The following is a 20502-nucleotide window of genomic DNA, read 5'->3' on the forward strand; positions in this document are numbered from 1 at the left end:
TCAATTTCCTCGAAAAACATCAATGTTGAAGTATAAAATGTATAAAAGTATGCTTATAAATATATAAATAATGTGAAATTAATACGATAGATATCATATATGAAAATATAGTAATATATACATACCATCAATCTAATTTTGCTCTTCTATATTATTTTCTTCTTAGTCGTCTTCATTGATGAAAACAGGATTCCAAGGACAAAAACGTTTTCAATAGGTCTCAATATTATTTTAACATCATATTTTATATTTTAGATCCAACTATTTAAAATTTGACCATTATCTTTTAATTTCTAAAGATGAAATCATTTGATAATTTCACGGGAAAAGAAATATGCAATTTGTTTTATCTAATTTTGATATTGACAGTTTAACCATTTATAAGAACTTCCAAAAACAATAAATGTGAAAATATAATACAAATGGAAATAAAATTTAAGAGCAAAAAATACTTTAAAAAAAAGCAAGATGAACTATAGATATTACATATCTTTAAAAGTGATGTTTTAATTTTAGATCCAAACCATAAATTATCTTTTAATTTCTAAAGATCAAACACCTTGTTAGTGTTGATTTAATAACTTCTTAATAAAGAAAAAAAAATGAAACATGTTTTAAACGACTAATAAAACCATAAAGACAACGATAATCATGATTGTATATGAAGAAATCAACCAGAAAGAGATAAATGAAGACATAATTTGAAAAATGAGTCCGAAGAGTCATCAAATGAAGGAGGTGGTATACAATATCGATTTTTTCACCCATTTAACCTAAAATAAACCTAGCAAGACCAAATATTAAACCGGACCTAACCGACTTTATTCGCTAATATTTTCTGCCTAGATTGCGTAATTTAACTATTTACACGAATTAGTCGAAGGAAAAAAAAGCCATCAAATCCCTTTCAGTCACTTTCGACATTAATACGCGGAAATATGTCATGAAATGTTTTGTTATATATGTATCCGCCTCGTGAAAGATGTTTTGGATGTCGCTGTCATAGAAAGAACAAAAGATCCGCACGGATCCGCTGATCTCGTAAGGATTCTTTTTTAGCTTTCCTATATTAATCTCGTAAGTTTTCCTGCGAAAATACAAAAGAGATCTGAATCTATACCATGGATGATCGGTGCGCCAGTCCATTTATGAAAATTTATATATATATAGGAGGGAACCGATTATATCCGTTTTACGATATAATATTATCGTGTTCTTCGTGGTTATTGGATCACAAAGTCAGCCTTTGTATCACGTGAATTGAACTCAACGATGAATGGAAGCTAGCTACCAAAAATCTTATGGGATATGTATGAATGCATAAGCATATGCATGCATAGACGACAATCGCAGCATAAGTCAGCCTTGTATCATGATTACCGTATGGTTTTATTAGTCGTTTAATCTTAAAAAATGGCATGTTTCTTTTTTTTTTTTCCCTTTATTCTGAAGCTATTAGATTAATAGCCGCAAGGTATTTGATCTTTAGAAATTAAAAGATATATATTATGTGGATTGGATTTAAAATTAAAAGATAATTTATGGATTGGAAAGTAACAAGCCTTTCTATATCAAAGGCCCATTGGATTACCTGGGCCCAAACCAAAGAAAGGAAAAATGAAGATAATACTATAAAATGACCAGTTTGACCAATTTTTCAGTTGGTCGGATTTCCATGTGTAACGTCGGATCGATAGCCACAACGTTACGCCAACACATTTAAATTGAGAATTGCCACGTCAGCTTTTTTAAATAAAAATGACACATCATCATATTTAGTTCTGAATTTGAACCGATCTAAACCAAATCTGGTTTTTTAATGTAAACCGAACCAAAATTTAGAGGGGAAAAAAAAAACAAAAACAAAAAACCAATTCTGCCATGTTCATCGTAGCTCCAATTCTGCCACCGAAACGGCGAACCTGAAAACGATGTATTGCTCCACGGGGCGTGCGGCACGCCGGCTTACACAGCGCCGGAGGATGTAGCACGGTGGGGCTACGACGGTGCGAAAGCCGACGCATGGTCGTGTGGGGCAATCCTCTTCGTTCTCCTCGCTGGGAACGCCCCCTTCGACGATTCAAACATCATCGCCATGTTCGAAAGGAGAAGACGGAGGGAGATGAGATTCACAGGAAGGGTGTCCGCGGAAGGGGGGATAGAGAAGTTCTGCTGGCTGTCTTCATCGAATCACCAGAGTTCTGATTTCTCTTGCTCTCTACTTTTCCCCAAAAATTTAACCCTTTTTAGGATACAATTCCTGCAAATTCAAGATCTTTACATTGAAGACCCTAATCGAAATCCTGCGGGCGGAGAAAACCCTAATCGAAATCGAAGGAGAATTCTAAAAATTTTCCCTCTCTCGATGAAGGTCCTACCAATTTTTACGCTTGATATGAGCCCTGAAGCCAGATTTTTCTGTAACATTTTCAGACTTTGGTTTAAATCGGTTTAAATTAAAAACCAGATTTGGTTTAGATCGGTTTAAATTCAGAACCAAATAGGATGCTTAACCATAAAAGAAAAACAAAGCGGGAACATAACTTATTAACTCTTCATCTAAAAAGCATGATAAGCTGACGGTTTTATTTCTTACATCTTATATAGCAATATCGGTTTCTATTGTTCATGAAGAACGTTCTTCACTCCAACTACGATATTGGTCATCCGTGAGTTGGATTCTTCGAAATCGGTGAAAAATATGCTCCAATAGCATCAACCGCATCACCGGATCGTCCATGGAACCCGACAATTTTATGACGTTTGTCCTGAACGCCGAGAACAAATGTCGTACCGGTCGAGTTTCCGAACGTCGGGGAGGTTCTCTTCTTGGACGTTTTGAAGGTAAGGGATGTAACGATGTTATTGGCGTAAGCTTCGATCCAGCCGTAGGTTCCCTCCACCGATGTTATGTATTCATGTGGATGATCTAGCGAAAACTGCAATAATTTTACATCAAGAGAATATGGATTGTAACCGAATCAAGAATAATACATATAAACAAAATGTAATCGATTCAAATGAAAATATTATCATGAAATTTTTCTTTCAGACCTCTTGAGGTTCTTCTACTTGCTTTCCATGATCACGCGTTTCCAGTTTGCCGTGGTTGTCGTACTCGAACTTGACATAACCTAAGCAAGGATGTATGCCCTTTCCGACATATACTTTCCTTACATTGTAATAAAAGCCGTCAACCCATGGTTGTCCTCCAGGACCACCTTGGGCGTCGACCTTAGTAACGGGAGAGGTCCATGCGAAATACGCCCCGATAGCGTCAAGAGCGTAGAGCGTCGCCTGCTCGTCCATGGAACCCAACAAGTTTGCCACCGTCGAGTTCAAGAACAAACTTTGTACCAACCGGAGTTCCAAAGGTCGGGGAAGATCTCTGCTGCGATGTTTTGAAGGATAGCGATGTAACGATGTCGCTAGCATAGGCCTCGATCCTATTATAGGTTCCCTCGACTACGGTGATGTATTCCTTCGGATAGTCGAGCACAAACTGCATCAAGTCCACAAAGTATATAACAACTCTATATTTAGGGTTTTAATCTAGGGTTTTTGTCTATTGTAAATCTATATAATACGCTGTCTATCACCCGTATAATAGATACAGAAAGCATTTTCCACTACAAAGTACCTCGAGGGCAAGGAATTCAAGCCCTAATCAGTATAAATTCATAGAAAACGAAACAGTGATAATAAAAAAAAAAACATAGAAAGTACATAGGAAAGGACCTCATTCGGTTCTTGTAGTTGCTTCCCATGCTCACGCGTTTCAATCTTGCTTCCGTTCTCGTAGTCGAACCTTACATAACCAACGCAGCCATAGCTACCATCTCCGACGTACACTTTCTTCACGCCGTCGAAAACGCCGTCGTCCCATACCTCTCCTCCGAATCCGCCTTGGGCGTCGAGCTTTTGGGATATTGCTCGCACAAAGCATAAAACTATAACTAAGCCATAAACAAGCTTTTCGGACATCGTCTCTTATCTCTCACCGGAGAAGTACGAAGTTTTCCTGCGAAAATACAAATGAGATCTATGGAAATTTATATATAGGAGGGAACCGGCCGATTATATCCGTTTTACGATATAATATTATCGTTCTTCGTGGTTATTGGATCACAAAGTCAGCCTTGTATCACGTGAATTGAATTCAACGATGAAAGGAAGCTAGCTACTAAAAATCTCATGGGATGTGTATGAATGCATATGCATGCATAGACGATAATCGCAGCAAACGACAACTAGACATTGTTTAATAATTCCATTAATTTGGATATAAAATTATCTGAAAAATATTTTTTTTACAAAAATTTGTCTTTAACCAGAAGAATAATATATATATATATATATATGACCAGCACATGGTTCCACAGTAGGCGTGACGTCCACGATTGGCAATTTTTGAGACATTGTCGCCGGTCGATTTGAACAATCTTCTGAAAACCAAAGGAGAACACAATGTAACAACAACGGTTTGTCGCCAAACCAATACACTGTTCCAATTACGACACGTTACAGAACTGAGAGAGTAAAGAAAATATATAAACAGGATCATATAAAGAAAACATAATTATGTCCGTAAAATATTACCACTTGGCAAGTTGCAATTCAAAAACCAATACTAATCGACCGAGCGACAAAAACACATGGTATAATTAATGCGAATTTAAGTTATGAGAATCCGCAAGATTTGGAAAAATACGTAAACGACGAGGGATTTCAGTCAAAATTAGGGATTTTGGTATCGTTAAGGCGAAATTAGGGATTTCTGTTCAGTTAAACCGAAATTAGGGGATGCATAATAAAATCGGTTTGGACTAACCGACAATTTATTGATGACGTGGCACAAACGTTACATGTGTTAAAATCGGTTTGGATTAACCGACAATTTATTGATGATGTGGCACAACCGTTACATGTGTTAACTGATGTCGAGAGCGATTTGGCTTTCCGATTGCCATGTCATCACCTAGTATCGGATCATATTCCGTCAAAAGGGAATTGATGTCATGCGTTATGTAATTTTTTTTTAGAGTTGATTGTAAAATGCATGGTTTTACCTGGTATCCGTAAACTTTTTGTATTTGAAAATTTTAAAATTCATGTATTAACATTAGATTTGAAAATTAATTAGTGTACTTACAATGAAAATAATTCAGACTTATATAAAAAATAGTGAAATAAACAAGGAAATTCAATAAAATAAAATCTCATAAAAAGGAATATCTAATTTATATCATTTATTATTTGACTTAATTATTTTTTTTTATTTCATTGACTAATTTGTATCTTTAATTAATCTTCAACGTCCATAATCATTTCCAATCTTCAACGTTCAGAACTTCACTAATCATTTGTGTTTTTTTTATTTTATTTTAACACAGTTTACCTAGGTAAGATTGGATATCGTACTCATTCATGGGTTCTTAGAACCCTACTAGGATTTATTCTGAAATACTTTGTGTCTTGTATTTCTAGAAAGCAAAACATATATACGCGCGCATAGTTCTTGTAATTGGGGAAAAAAATCTAAGTATATATATATATATACACACATAACATATACATACTAACCGTTAAGTTGGAGTGTTTAGATCTCGAACGCCAATTTGTCGAAAAAATAATGGAAAATACGTCGCCCTACATTCTCAATGAAATTGTTCGCCGTTGTGGTCCGCAGGTGAGAGATGTGACACCAAAATTCGTAGTCATTTAATGATTAGAGCAAATGCCCATTTATTTAATTAGACCCAACCTCAAAAAATATATATAATATTTTAAACACATTGAAGGAACCAACTTTATTCGGAAAAGCAAAAGGCGATGATACATAATAAGAACAAAACTAAAGCAGAAACACAAGTTATTAACTTTTCATCTAAAATGCATAGTAAGGTAGCTCCAAATTCCAATAACGGTTTTATTTCTTATATTTTTTATATATTAATATAGGTTCCTCTTGTTCATGAAGAACGTTTATTTCCTCTTTGTTTTCCCTTTCAAATCGGATATTGGTCATCCATTAGTCGGATTTCTTGGAAATCGGTGCAAAAGTTGCTCCAATAGCATCAACCGCCTCACCGGATCGTCCATGGAACCCGACAAGTTTGTGACGTTTGTCCTGAACGTCGAGAACAAATGCCGTACCGGTCGGGTATCCAAACGTCGGGGAGGTTCTCTTCTTGGACGTTTTGAAGGTCAGCGATGTAACGATGTTGTTGGCATAAGCTTCGATCCAGCCGTAGGTTCCCTCCACCGATGTGATGTATTCATGTGGGTGGTCCAGAGAAAACTGCAACAAATTTTCCACCAAGAGCACATTACACATAAAAACAAATCAAGAATATAACACATAAAAACAAACTGTAATCGATCTAAATGAAATGTTGTTTATACCTCTTGAGGTGCTTCTACTTGCATTCCATGCTCACGCGTTTCCACTTTGCCGCTGTTGTCGTAGTCGAACTTGACATAACCAATGCAAGGATATATGCCTTTTGCGACGTACACGTTCTTCACATTGTCGAAAACACCGTCGTCCCATACCTCTCCTCCGGGGCCACCTTGGGCGTCCAGCTTCTGGGACATTGCTCGGACAAAACACAAAACTATAACTAAACAGTAAACAAGCTTTTGGGCCATTGTCTCTATTCTCGCACGAGGGATTTACAAAGTTTTCTTGTGAAAATACAAAGAGATCCGAAGCTTTGTGTATTTGGATATATGATCGGTGTGTGTTGTCAGTCCATTTGTGGAAGCTTATATAGGAACCGATTGTGCCAATTTTGGAATATAATATTATCACATTCTTCGTGGTTGCTGAATCACAAAGTCAGCCTTGTACCACGTGAATTAAATTCAACGATGAAAGCTGGCTGATAACAATCTTTTGGGACGTATGAATGCATGCATGCATACACAATCGTAGAAAACGACAATAGACACTGTTTCATAATTCTGTTATTTTGGATATAAAATTATTTTAAAATGCATATCTTACGAAAAATTTTCTTTAACCAGAAGTATATATACCGTATATATCTTTTTGTATTTAGCTCATATCAAGGGGTCTATAAACTAATACCACTTGGCAAGTTGCAATTTCAAAACCAATAATATCGATCGATCCACCGACCAAAACATATGGTATAATTAATATGAATTTAAGTTACGAAAATCCACAATCTTTGGAAAGATACATATGGCCTCAGCTATGTGTCTGAATGCATTTATTTTACCTTCATAAGATAGGATATCGTACTGAATGGGTTCTTTAAAAATTTGGACTTTTAGAACTTTGTCCAAATTTACTCTAAAATATCCTTATTTAAAATAAAAAATCTCTCGAGGCTAAACTATATACAAATATGTAATTTGTAATTTAAAAAATTATGGTCTGAGTTTTAATATGTTTTCGGAAATTGGAATATGATCACGTGCAAATGATTCAAGGTTTTAGAGTACATGAAAGAGTGATCGATCAAGTACCGCCCGATCCGAGGTTCTAGTTATGCTAGATTTAGACAAAACTGATGATGTTTCTTAGTTTTGTTGATTTTTCTTTGACTTTTATTGATTTGTAATATTTTTTAAACTGATTTAAAAAAAATTATTTTGATTTTTGTAGTTGATTAATTTGATTTAGAATTGATGGGGATATGAGAGGTTTTATTTTAGTTACTTATATTGTATAAAAAAATCATTCTATTTATTTTTTACCAAAAAAATTCTTATATTTAATGAAAACAAAAATATAAAAGAGAACCGAACAAATATTAAATTCGTGTATGAAAGAACTAATGTGATTTTGATTTAGTATTCTGGATATTATTGAATCTTAAAAAAATAATTAAAGTAATTACTTTCCTATATATAAAATAATCTTCTATAGAAATAGCTATATGGGTTATAATACATGTGACATTAGTTACAACAATCACAATTACGGGGGTACATAGCACGTGAATTAACTTCAATGGCATATGTGTTAAAATACATGTGACATTAGTTACAACAATCACGATTACGGGCGTACATAGCACGTGAATTTAACTTCAATGACAAGAACAATTAGCAATCTCTTGGCATGTATGAATGCATAGAGTACTTTGATATAAAACTACCCGAAAGAATATTTTTTACGAATATTTTCCTTTACTCAGAATTACATATATATATATATATATCCCATATATAATAAGGAAACCATATATAGTAAGAGGTCTGTAAACTAATGCTACTGGGCCGACCAAAACAAAAGTTCCAATTAATATGGATTTCTAATATGTGAATCCGCGACATGTGATCAAATCGTTTGAAAAGTCAAACAGATTCTTGAGCAGTCAATACTCAATATTCGTACAGACATTTTTGGAGATATTAAACATTTTGGGGCAATAATGTGAATAACAAGAAATTGAAGGACAATAACGCAAGCTGCGGAAACTTTTCCTTCTAAATGGAGTATTTACTAATCATCATTGAAAAGGCAACATAAAAGTAGAAATCACACTTATTGTGGTCCTTTGAGTTTAATCCAATATTTAGGGATTTTTCCAAACGTTTGGATTTAACGTATTGAAATTCGATTTCTATAAAGTTTGGGTATTCACAAATTATTATGATATCTAAACTCGAATTTCTATTTCAAGTCTCGACAAAAAATATTATACATTTATCCGAATTTGAACCCAAAAATATATATTTTTAGTTAAAACTATAAAAATATATTTGTAACTTTTTTACCAAGTGTCTTTGTCATGTTCACACTTATCTGACAAAATTTAAACCCAAACCCGATCTACCAATAATCCCATTTACAAAACCCGAATTCAGAATCCAATTAGTAATAATATCGGCGCAATGATAATATAATCTTGAATGCTCACGTGTGTGTGTTTGTGTATATAGTAAATGGTTAAAGGAAATTGGACGGTTTATTAAATGGTAAAAGAAAATTATACAAAAATTTCAGACCAAACCGAATGTCTCGTTACTTGGGCCTACATGCTGTCTCCCTTGGCCCAACTTGCCTCGCCAACTGCCCAATTCAAAAGCTTTCCGTTACCATTGTCCTTCTATACATTCATACGTATATACATTCATACGTATTACGTGTGTGTACTATATATATATATATATATATAATGTCATTATAATTTTAAAAACTACCATTTAACAAAAAAAAATTAGAAAAAAAAATTGTAATTTCATTTTAGAATATAGAATTTAATATTTAAAATTTAAGTACAATTTTTATATTTATATCAATTTCAATAAATTTAAATCTAATGTTAATTTAGATAATTTATTTTAACAAATTAATACTATCTAGTAAAATAAGATTATGGTTTACCTGGAAATAATTTTCAAGCTTCTTTCTCAGAGTTGCATGTTCTTTCTTCAATTGCTGGAAACTCCTTAGACATCTGGCCATTGTTTGCGCCAGAGATGAGTTAGGGGGTTGAAAATATGATAAAATAAAATTACAAAGTTAGAAAGCCGACACAAATATAACGCCTCATGTTTCTAGTAGTTTACAATTTGGCCCCTCAAGAACTAAAATAAGCAAAAAATTACCCATCGGCGTTTCCAGCTCTGCAGAACTCCCTGAATAAAGGGCATTCAGCCTTGACTTTACTAGCGCCAATGCTGCGAGTGGAAAGATACCAAGAAAAATATAAATGTTTTTTTATTCATATGCTCTCATATAAATATTAAATCAAACATTTACATAAAAAAGAGATTATATATATTTACATAGAATCATATATACAATGGTTACCTCGTGCTACTGCTCTTCAATTGATGCATGTAACCATCAAGCCTATTGAAATCCAGAGGACTTCGCCCCCTGCATGGTTATAATTAATTAATATATTTTATAATTTTTATTTTTTATTGAGAAATAAATTTGTACTCACAAAGCCTGCTCTATGTTGTTGATTAGTCGAGCTGAATCTTTGAAGTACAATGCAACAACTTCTTCAACAAAGTTAGGGTTTGCATCATCTTGGAGTTCTTCCAACTCCATGAATTGTTCATCCAAATATCCCTGCATTTACATTTATCTTTTTACTAATTTTCACACCATTCAAAGGTATTTTTTTTTTATTATTTCGATTATGTGTACGCTTTCACGGCATTGAAAAATGTATATGTAGCGGTGGTGGTCATTTGAATACAGATATATAAAATAGAAACCAATAAAAAAATATTTGAATTTTAAAAACTGTATGAATATAACTTTTTCAATCAATTTAATCAAATTTAAATCTGAACTAATTACAAATATCAGTAAAATAAAATATATAATTTAAAATAATTAATATGTGTTTAATAACTATCAACTATATAGATCAAATTTATATAGAATTCGAACAAAAAACAAACGATGAGTAATTGTTTTAAATTTGAATTTTTTTTAATAAAAAATAACTGAATGAAACAAATAGAATATGAATATTGTTCTAAAATTGTAAATTTTATATACTATTATTTATATATATGTATGTAAACGAAAACTCAGAATTAGGTGTAAAAAATAAATAACAGAAAGGGAGTGTTGGTATAAAAATATTATATGGGTAAATTAACGAATAAGAAGAAACAATCATTGGATAAAGCTAAGATGGAGATGGGAACAACCTGATCAAAGAGGGACTTTTTCATTATTGCCACTTGCTTATGCATATTTCTTTCCATTATGCAGAAAAATATTGAAGCACCCCAAGAAAAAAAAACAATTTATATGTGAAGATATTTAATTTTTATTTTTTTGTATATGAATGGCGATGAAAAACTGAAATGGGTGACATGGGATTTATATAGGAGAGAAGAGAATATAACATTTCCAATCACATCAAGAAAAAAGAAAAACAAGAAAGAACTGAAATAGAATATAAAATTATTGAAACTATTGCTATTTGTGGCTCATATGAATGTGTTGCCAAAAAATATTCGAAAACGTCTATCCTGTATTATCAATTTATATCGATGGCAAATGGATCGAATTATTTATATATATATATATATATATATATATATATATATATATAATCAGAGCAAATCTCTCCGACTATATATAATAATCTTTATGTATATATATATATATATATGATCATTTACTATTTCATCCACCTATATACATTACATATTATGAGTAACTATTTATCGCCGTACGGACGATGAATTACACATAAAAATCTTGTGAACCTCGGGTTAAAACCGTATTTGAGTATTCACATTAAGAAGGTGGAACTTCATTTACATGTTGCAGACTATTGCATGGGATCAGTGAGTTTACTCCTCAGATCGTGGTGGTTTCTTTCGTTATAAAAAAAAAGAATGTGAAACTTCATCGGTTATATAGAGTGAAAAGAAATACTGATAAATGTATTTGGACATGAGATTTTTTTGGTAAAAGTGGAATGGAAAAGTTATAGCTGTAATTCCCTCTTCACATCAAAAGTATACAGTTAGAGAAATATTCTCGACAATTAAAATGCCCCTTAGCTTTATATTCCTAAAACTTTATACATTACATATTATATATGAAAATGTAAAATTATAGTCATAATATTTTATTACTAATTTTATTGAGATGTATAGTCTGGATTTAATTTTTATAAGAAAAATACCCATGTTAATTTATTTTCAAAAGTACAAAATAAATCCATTTATTAAATTTATGTAATGAAATCTAAAGAATAATAATACAGTTACTAGAATTATGGTGTCAATTTAAGTCCGAGTTCCAAAACCCGGCCCGATCCAATTTGAAAATTAACGGATTTCGAGCCTAAATTTTCCGATAAAAACAAAATCGGGCTTTTGGATCGGACTCAAATCGAGTTTCGGACTCGATTCGGGTTGATCCGAAAGCCCAATATTATTACAAAAAAAAAAATATTTACAAAAGAAATTATGTAGGTCGATCTCATTCGAACCCGAAATATATAGGATTGGATTTCAAACTTAATTACATAGACCCGAAAAAAATCGGACCGTCCCGAACCCGAACCCAAAACCTTTGGGCCGAATACAGGATCAGGCTTGTTCGACTTTTTTCCATCCTCTCCGAATCAAAGCATGTATCAATCGGGTCGGACCAGCCCGATTGACATCTCTGTCTAGAATTTCTTCCCATATATAAAAAAAAGACAAAGTCTTACTAAAATAATAAAAATACCAAAGGAGGAGGATGACTAAAAAAGGAAAAACAAAAAACTTTATTAGATGAACAAAAACACAAAATAATGATTGGTACAAAGATCTTTGTGATAACATAACAGCTGCGATCTTTCTATTCTGGTCCTTGTCTTGTCCTCTCTCCCTCTCTCTAAAGAGGCAACAAGTGTTGCGAGGAGAGATTCATTCATTCTTTGCCAGCTTTATTCCTCTGGCCACCAAATCAAATATGTGACATAAAGACTTGTCTGCATCATCCTTCTCTATTGTGTAATTGTTTTTTTATATAAATATATGGTGGAGTGTTGGCATAATATTAATGATACATTGCTTTCTCGCACAACTCTCTTATTCTCCTTTTTCATAGCATCAATCTAGAGAAATTATCATATATTTTTTATATCTATGCCATATGGAATGTTTTGCATTTTGGTTTAATTTGGATTTCGCTTATTTTTGGTTTAGACATTTTAGTTTTATATCAATTATACATGTTTTATATATGTTACGTTAAATTTCGATCGGATTTGAATTCTATTTAAACTTAATTTGAATTTAATTATCATAAAAAAAATATTTAAGTTTCAAGATTTTTGTTGTTGTAATTCAGTTATTTTGATTAAGTTTATAGCAATTTTATATTTATTTTGAATTTTGATAAAGAAATTTTTACTTGATTTGTTTTAAAAAATAATTTCAATTTAAGATAAAATTATGTATTATTTGATTTGGACACTTTAATATCCGAAGAGAAGGGAAACCCCATACTTTTGTCTATCAAAGCTTGTAAGTTTCAAGGTTTAATCATGTATAATGACAAAGACACATGACACACATTATCTATATACTTTGTAAGTTTTATGAAAAAAAAAATCCTAACCATTTACAACGAAAAGTAACAAATTAAAGCGCAATGGCATTACTTTTCACGATAAAACATCATATGACCATATATTTCAACTTCGTTATTTATATGCTTTTATAACATTATTTAAATCGAACTACCATGATCACCAAAGTTTATTACTTAATGTCGTGAGATGAACTCTGAACCCTAGCTAATATATTTTACGAGGGTTAACTCCAATCATTTATTCCGGAAATTAAGCATATGCTTTTAACACGTATATTTTATCCTCCGTCGCTTTCACTCCCGTGAATAAATTACCCTTGGAGGTTATATATGAACTAGATTCCTAGCAATCTAAAAGGCCAAAAAGCCAATAAAAGGAATTCACATCGTTTTATTTGTTTGTATTTTTGCAGTAATTCAAGAGGACTAATTTCGAGATGGCGCCTTAAAATGTATAAAAGGAAAGAATATATGTTTTTTTTTCATCTCCACTCAAGAACTCGGCGTTCCAGAAACCCTTGAGGTGGCAGATTCAAGGACAAGAGTGAAGCCTAAGCTGGTATTGTCGGTAACCTTATCATGGGGGGTAATTTCGACACTTTTATATTATATGTGCTTTTTCGAAGAATCCAGGAACTTGTGGGGCATATATGCAATCATACAAAATTCTTCTTTAGAGCCCTTTTTCATCGCATAATTTTTTTTTCTTGAATTAAATTTCTAGAGATATTCCCAACGCAAGAATCTCATCAAGAATGCTTGGCAGACATTGCTGAAAGCAGTAACCAGAAGAACAAATACTCTCCCCCCGCCAATTATTTTATCCCATTATACGAATGGATATATTGATTTGTATATACAAAGCCAAGCCAAACTGCGCACCAATCGAATATATAATCTAAAATTTGAAAAAGAAAAAACCAGTAACTTCTGATAGTATATGTTCAAATCGAATATATATTTAGTGTCAGGCAAACATAACAGAATGATGTTAAACAAATATGTTCCGTAAAATATATCAAAGTATCTATAATAATAATTTTGTTAGACGTCAAGTTTAAAATTTGGTAAATGTTTTTTTTTCGTAATTTTGAAATAAATAACGAGCAATCAAATTGGACAAATAAATACAATATAGTTATAATTATATATTATCATTATAGACTTGGACTAATAAGCTCAATTAACTAATTAATAATTAATAATAATAATAATATATTGACGCAGTTTTTAGTTTAGATTCAAGTTTTGCAGGTTTTTTTGTAGGGTTTCAGGCCCAATCGTTTCCGTTGGCCCAAACCCATAACCTGACTAACCCTAATCCCTTTTTCCTATTCGTTATGTTCCGAGAACCTTCTCTCAGCTTTGTTCATCTCTCTCTCTCTCTCTCTCTCTTCGGTCCGACCGTTTGACGCAGACAACACCGTCTCTGAGTCGCCGGAGGACGACGAAAGGTGGTGGTAATTAGTCAACAAGACGAATTAAGACCGACTGGTAAGGTAAACTCCATTGACACTGACGACGATCGACCTGCAAACCAAGAAAGCAGACCGCAGAGACCGAAACTCGACCAAGAGAAAGATAAGTGTTCAATATCCCAACTCCGATTCCTTTAGTTTGTTCACAGATTTTAGGGTTTCGCTTTGGGATTAGATTTTGGTGCATAGGTTATCGCACAGGTATACACTGCACGCACCCTTGCACAGAGGAATTACGACTTTGGATCACTCGATGTGAGTGAACCTGCGTCTCGGCAGGTTTCCGATCACCGGAAAACCAGAATCCATCAACTATAATTAACAAGAGATACGTACACATACATGTACAGTTTTCAAATCTTGATCTTTAATCAAATCTTGTAACAGAATGCCAAACTTCAGTTTCAGATCTTTGATCAAATCTTGAGTTTAAATCTGAGCCCTTGAGTTTAAATTTTGGAGATGCTTACAGATAGAAAAAGAAAAATTGAGTAACTTGTGTTGACCTGATTGACATTTTTCCCCTACATTTTGCTAAAAATAGAAAACAAAAACAAAAATCTATGTTATCAAATCAAGAATCAGATTGCTTGAACTGCATCGTTGCCAGTGGATGCTAGAAATAATTTTTGGATACCAGTGGATACTAGAACCCGATTTCAAATATAAAGTTTTGAAAAGGTTTTGATGATGCTAATAGTTCCACAACAGAGGTACGTATGAATATATACATATATATAGAAAAAAAAGAGAAAACAAGAAGATGGGGCATATATAGAAATCAATGGAGACCATCTTATCTCTGTTGGAAGTTTAGGATTCTGATGCAGAGGGCGAACATAAACGCGAAGAAGACGGGGAAGGCAACCAAGACAACAGCAACCGGAGCCATGAAATCCGGGTCATACCCGAAATGATGCTTTATATACCATTTGATTGTCGGATCGTGATCCATACCTGGAACTTTGATCCTGTCTTCCATGTCACCGTACTGCGACAGAATCAATCCGTACACCGTCCAAGCCAGCGGACAAATCCAGTAGTACCAAATCCACCACTTTGGGATTTTCTGCAGTTATTTCCCAAGATAGAAGAAGACCAAGAACATGTTAAAACCAGGTGAAGGTGATGTTTCTTACGGCGCAAGTCACAGAGAACTTACCGGTCTAGGTATGAAGAAACCGCAAAAGAGAACGAAAATGCCGTAGAAAGCTGATGCAAAGATAGCCGCAACTTGCTGGTTTGGCGTGATGGAGACCGTCATCATCCCGTAGTATGTGAAATAGAGGAAGGAGAAAAAGGTGATGAAGTAGAACCAGAAGAATTTCGCTGCTGTCCATTGGAAGCTCACCATTGCGTACACGATCAACGTATAATACGTCGTTTGGATCAGTACGTACGGTATTTCGCATATCACCTGCAAAAATGGAGTAATCATGTTAATGTTACCATCTTACTTCTATTTTTATTGCTTTCTAGGGTTTATTGTTTACCAAGTAACAAGGTTTTGTAGAGATTTTTTTTCCTGACCTGCCCTAGGGCATAAGGTAAGGAAGAGTACATTCCGGCAGCTCTTTCTCGGTAGAACACCGATCTTTCCACCGATACGATTGGTTGTACTGTTGAGCAGTTGTTTACCCCGACAAACAAAACCGAAGCAAACATCGCGCCGATGATAACAGTAAGATCATTGACATTGTCCCTGTTTCGAAGAAATCGTATGTAACATGTAAGAACTTGACATAGCGTTTCCTCAAAAGATCGATAAGATTCGACAAACCTCTTCTTTCCCACTTTCCAGAAAATCGTTCCGACCATGAGAGCTGCAGCTAATGTGAAGAAGAATCTGACCAAGTTGTAGTCCGGACTTCGCCAGTAGGTTTTCCATTGCTTCCACAAGCAAGATTTGAATTGCCCCCACAACGATTGTGAATATCGTGCTGTGAAATATAGATCTTTTGCTCCCTGCGGCGGCGTGCTCAGTTCTTTCACCAGTTCTTTGTTTCGTCTTCACCAAAGTCATTCAGAATATGAGATTTAGTTATGTTATGTCGGTTTTCAGTTTAGTTTTGTTCTTTTTTTATTTGATTTGTTTAGGGTTTGCCACGTTTTTTGTAGTTAAGAAGCATTTTTTTTTTCACTTTTGTAAAAAAACATTTGGATTACACGTTTTGAGTTGTGTTGAACTTACTGATGTAAAGACGATGTTTTGTAGTATTCAGCGAAATCCATTCCAAGCTTGACTTCTGCAGCCACGGAGCTCACTTCAAGCATCCATGTCGCCGGGTTATATCTCTCCTTGATCTTTGGCACTCCAGGAATTGCCTGCGTCGCATTTTCACCGGAAAAATATATTATATGAATCTAAAAAACGTAATGTGAATCTTTTTTACCTCGAAATATTCGATGATCTTGTGAGAGTTTCGCCCTAACGGGCCTGCATAGATAACTTTTCCCCCTCTCTTCATCAGCAAAAGCTCGTCAAAGGCTTCGAAAATATCGATGCTAGGCTGGTGGATTGTGCAGACAACTGTTCTTCCGGTGTCCACTGTGTTCCTCACCGTTCTCATTACAATAGCCGCAGCTCTAGCGTCGAGCCCTGACGTCGGCTCGTCCATGAAGATTATCGAAGGATTAGCCACAAGTTCTACCGCTATTGTTAGACGCTTTCTTTGTTCAGTTGATAGCCCTGTGATCCCCGGTAAGCCGACTATTGCATCCTTGAGATTGTCTAGTTCTACCAACTCCATCACTTCATCAACGAACATCTACGTAAACGAAGAAAAAATACATGTTATCGCTCCGATTGATATGAAATCCTAAATTATCTAAGATGATTAGAACAGTATGGTCAGAAAAATACCATCTTCTCATCTCTGCTAACGTCCTTTGGGATGCGAAGAAAGGCCGAGTAGATGAGAGATTCTCTGACAGTAACCTGCGGCGAGTGAATGTCGGTCTGCTCGCAGTAACCCGAGATTCTTGCAAAGGTTTCTTGTTTCTTGGGGAAACCCGAAATTCTGATATCTCCTTCGATGTATCCACCCGTCTTTCTCCCCGCTAAAACGTCCATCAGAGTAGTCTTCCCGGCTCCACTAACGCCCATTAGAGCCGTCAAAACACCTGGTCTAAACACTCCAGTTACTTCTCGGAGAAGTTGTAGCCTGTCCTCTGCAACTCCTTGATCTTTCATCTCCTGTCGAGTGAGATAATACTAGATTCCTTGAATTGAAGATGAATTTTTCTCGTAAGTTTGAATACTAAGGTCGTGATGGTTCATACCCCCGGCATGTCGACGTAGTAGTTAAGGTTGTCGAATGACATTGCGAGTGGTGTAAAGGGTAGAACCATTCCTTTCTTTGCTCGGTTATTCTCAGTACCACCGGATGCACTTTGCCTACCTGAAAAATCCAAAGCAATGAATGAGATTTGTTCGAAACGTAAATTTGTCCAAAACATAACGCGTCTCACTTGGTTTCCGCTCTGTTTCATCTGCATCATCTTGAGGAATCAGCGCCTGCGGCTTTCCCATGGCTGGCATCAACAAAAGAATACTATTAGTGGCGGAAGCAATGATCAAGAGAACGAATGCTGAGAAAGCAATCATTAGTACTCACGGTTAAGGGTCGCTAGAGTGACGGTGAAGAGGATATTGAAGAGAATTGCGAACCCAAGCATGACTCCTGACCCGATCCAATACCAGTTTGGATCAGAGAACAAGTCAGAGTTCTTCAGAATCGCCAACCCCAGTCGTGTTGAATTATCAGAAGACTGCAGGATTCACAAGTTTGGATCAGAATTTCAAAAGTTGAAACAACTTACAAGGAACTGGTTTTATATTTAATGTACAAGCAAGATGTTACCGGTTTCTTCATCCATCTCGGGGCATCCATTTCGTTCACCGTTATAGCGTTGTAGCAATAACTTATCGGCGATATCCAGTAAGCCCATCTCCACCCTTTGGGGATGTCGCCTGTTGCACGAAATCTTTCTTGTTTTAGCAACTTCAAACCATAAAATGGAAAAAATTCTTTCGATCTTTGCTTTTGTACAGTCGTTTGTAAGGCCGGTTTCTCTCACGAGCTTACCTCGAGGAAGAATGAAACCACCAAGCAAGAATATGAGAAGCAGGGCAAGAAAGCCTCCGGTGTTTGCAATGATCATTGTTCTACAAGCTCCAGCGATGAATTTGAACAAGGAACCGGCCATTTGCTGTATCAGAAATAACAACAACAAGTGCTTAAAGAACCTGCAAAACACCACACAGTTGCAAGTTAATTAGGGTTTTGGGATTACCAACAGGTATAAATCTCTAGAATTTGAGATTACCTGCTAGCTTCCGGAGCGAACCCGATTGAGTAATACGTCACACCAACCCAAATTATTGATTCCATGACACTGATCGGAATACTGAGAAGAAAAGTAGGAACACTGAAAGCCCATGCAGGATAAAACAGAAGATCTCGTTGCTTGTAAAACACGGGAAGTCTCTGAATCATCATGGCGAGCTCGGGGAATCCATTGAACATGTTTATGATCAAAGAAAACAACAATGCGCCAACGTAGATTGCCCCATCGAGTTCGTTCCTTGTGTGCATTTGTGTTCTCAAGAACACAGTCGAGGAGATAGCGGCGAGGATACTTATCTGAACGCTCTTGAACACATAGAAGAAGGAATTTCGTTTCACGAGGAGCCATTCTTTGTCCCAACAAGCTTTGAGGAGCTGAGACTTAGAGATGGAGAATTTGTTGAACACGAGAGCTGCGGGGTGAGATTTCTGTTTGTCGTAAGGGACTGATAAGTCCCTCTGAAGATTCATCCCGACATGAAAACTTTTGAATCGGTTTGCGAATTCGGAGACCGGAATGTATCTGTATGGTTTCGTCCTATCAGTCCAATACTGTTCTTGATCTTTTCTTGAAGTAACCTATTCAACAAGTTAACGTGGTTCAAAAGTTTCGTCGATCATACACTAAAATGGCAAAGTATGCATATATGATTTAACCTAGGTTTTTTTACGTATTTTCTCTCTCTCTCTATATTCACCCATACAATATATATACCTCTTGCAAGAAATCTGCCGTGCCCTTTCGATCGGGACATCTGAAACCGCATGTCTCGAAGAACTGAAGAACATCGTCGCGTGGGCCCTGATAGACGATCTGACCCTCCGACAAGAGGATGATGTCATCGAACAGATCGAACGTCTCGGGAGCAGGTTGCAGTAACGACATGAGAATGGTTGCATCCGTGAGGCGAACCACTTGTTGCAGACATTTCACTATTTGGTACGTGGTCGAACTATCCAGACCCGTCGAGATCTCGTCCATGAACAAAGTCTTTGTCGGTCCTACTATCATTTCCCCTGTTGATTCCGACCGTTGGGACATTAATTAACTCCATGTTAAAGAATTTTATGTAAATCGAGATTTGAATTCAAATTCCAGTTTCGTGATCTTAAATTGGATATCGGCGATCGAATATACGACATGATTACAAAAAAGACCTTTTTAATTTGTTTTTTAAAACTACAATGCTATCCTTTATTTTCTAAAATTACAAAATTATCTTCCCTATTTTTTTTTTTTATAAACAAAATCAGATTAGAATATTAGCAGTGAACCAAACCTGTCGTGAGTCTTTTCTTTTGGCCACCTGAAATTCCTCTCATCATCTCATCCCCAGCAATTGTGTCTTTGCATATGTCAAGCCCTAATATCTGCTCAAATCATAACAAAGAGAAAATAAATAAACTCACGATTATATATCCAAATATATTTTTAAAAAAATGAGTTAATTGGTACGTTATTTCTAACTAATTCTGATAACATTAGGATATATATAAATCCCTTTTGATTTATTGTTTTCTTTCTCAATAAGATACGAAATTAGTGTGAGAATTAAAAAAATTTACTTTGAGGGTGTAGTCGGTGATGAGGCTGCTCTCAAGATCCTTGGCCGCAGTTGCCTTC

The 20502-nt window shown here is 35.0% G+C and overlaps 2 protein-coding genes and 1 pseudogene across 3 annotated transcripts; all 3 read right to left on the bottom strand.

The window, feature by feature from the left end:
- Positions 1–2483: 2483 nt before the first annotated feature.
- LOC104806016 lies at positions 2484–6729 on the bottom strand (annotated as a pseudogene).
- A 2197-nt stretch (positions 6730–8926) lies between these two features.
- On the bottom strand, positions 8927–10783 carry LOC104805933 (histidine-containing phosphotransfer protein 4-like). Of its 2 annotated transcripts, none has more exons than XM_010530651.1 (6): positions 10657–10783; positions 9933–10063; positions 9794–9853; positions 9589–9660; positions 9365–9437; positions 8927–9049 (listed from the first exon to the last, which is right to left on the bottom strand). In XM_010530651.1, exons 1-6 carry the CDS (start codon positions 10711–10713, stop codon positions 9002–9004), a joined length of 441 nt encoding a protein of 146 aa, XP_010528953.1. In that variant the 5' UTR covers positions 10714–10783; the 3' UTR covers positions 8927–9001. The 2 variants fall into 2 exon arrangements, with proteins under 2 accessions (XP_010528953.1, XP_010528952.1); XM_010530650.1 differs by having other exon boundaries at positions 9794–9862.
- Positions 10784–14926: 4143 nt separating this feature from the next.
- LOC104805934 (ABC transporter G family member 29-like) lies at positions 14927–20496 on the bottom strand. Its single transcript, XM_010530652.1, has 16 exons — positions 20445–20496; positions 20159–20249; positions 19594–19895; positions 18859–19457; positions 18618–18778; positions 18393–18502; positions 18147–18300; positions 18001–18063; positions 17812–17930; positions 17393–17725; positions 16923–17297; positions 16721–16854; positions 16310–16537; positions 16060–16231; positions 15692–15946; positions 14927–15598 (listed from the first exon to the last, which is right to left on the bottom strand). Exons 2-16 carry the CDS (start codon positions 20202–20204, stop codon positions 15326–15328), a joined length of 3324 nt encoding a protein of 1107 aa, XP_010528954.1. The 5' UTR covers positions 20205–20249; positions 20445–20496; the 3' UTR covers positions 14927–15325.
- Between the last annotated feature and the right edge of the window lie 6 nt (positions 20497–20502).

This window comes from Tarenaya hassleriana, unplaced genomic scaffold, assembly GCF_000463585.1.
Source record: "Tarenaya hassleriana unplaced genomic scaffold, ASM46358v1 Cleome11, whole genome shotgun sequence".
Lineage (NCBI taxonomy): Eukaryota > Viridiplantae > Streptophyta > Magnoliopsida > Brassicales > Cleomaceae > Tarenaya > Tarenaya hassleriana.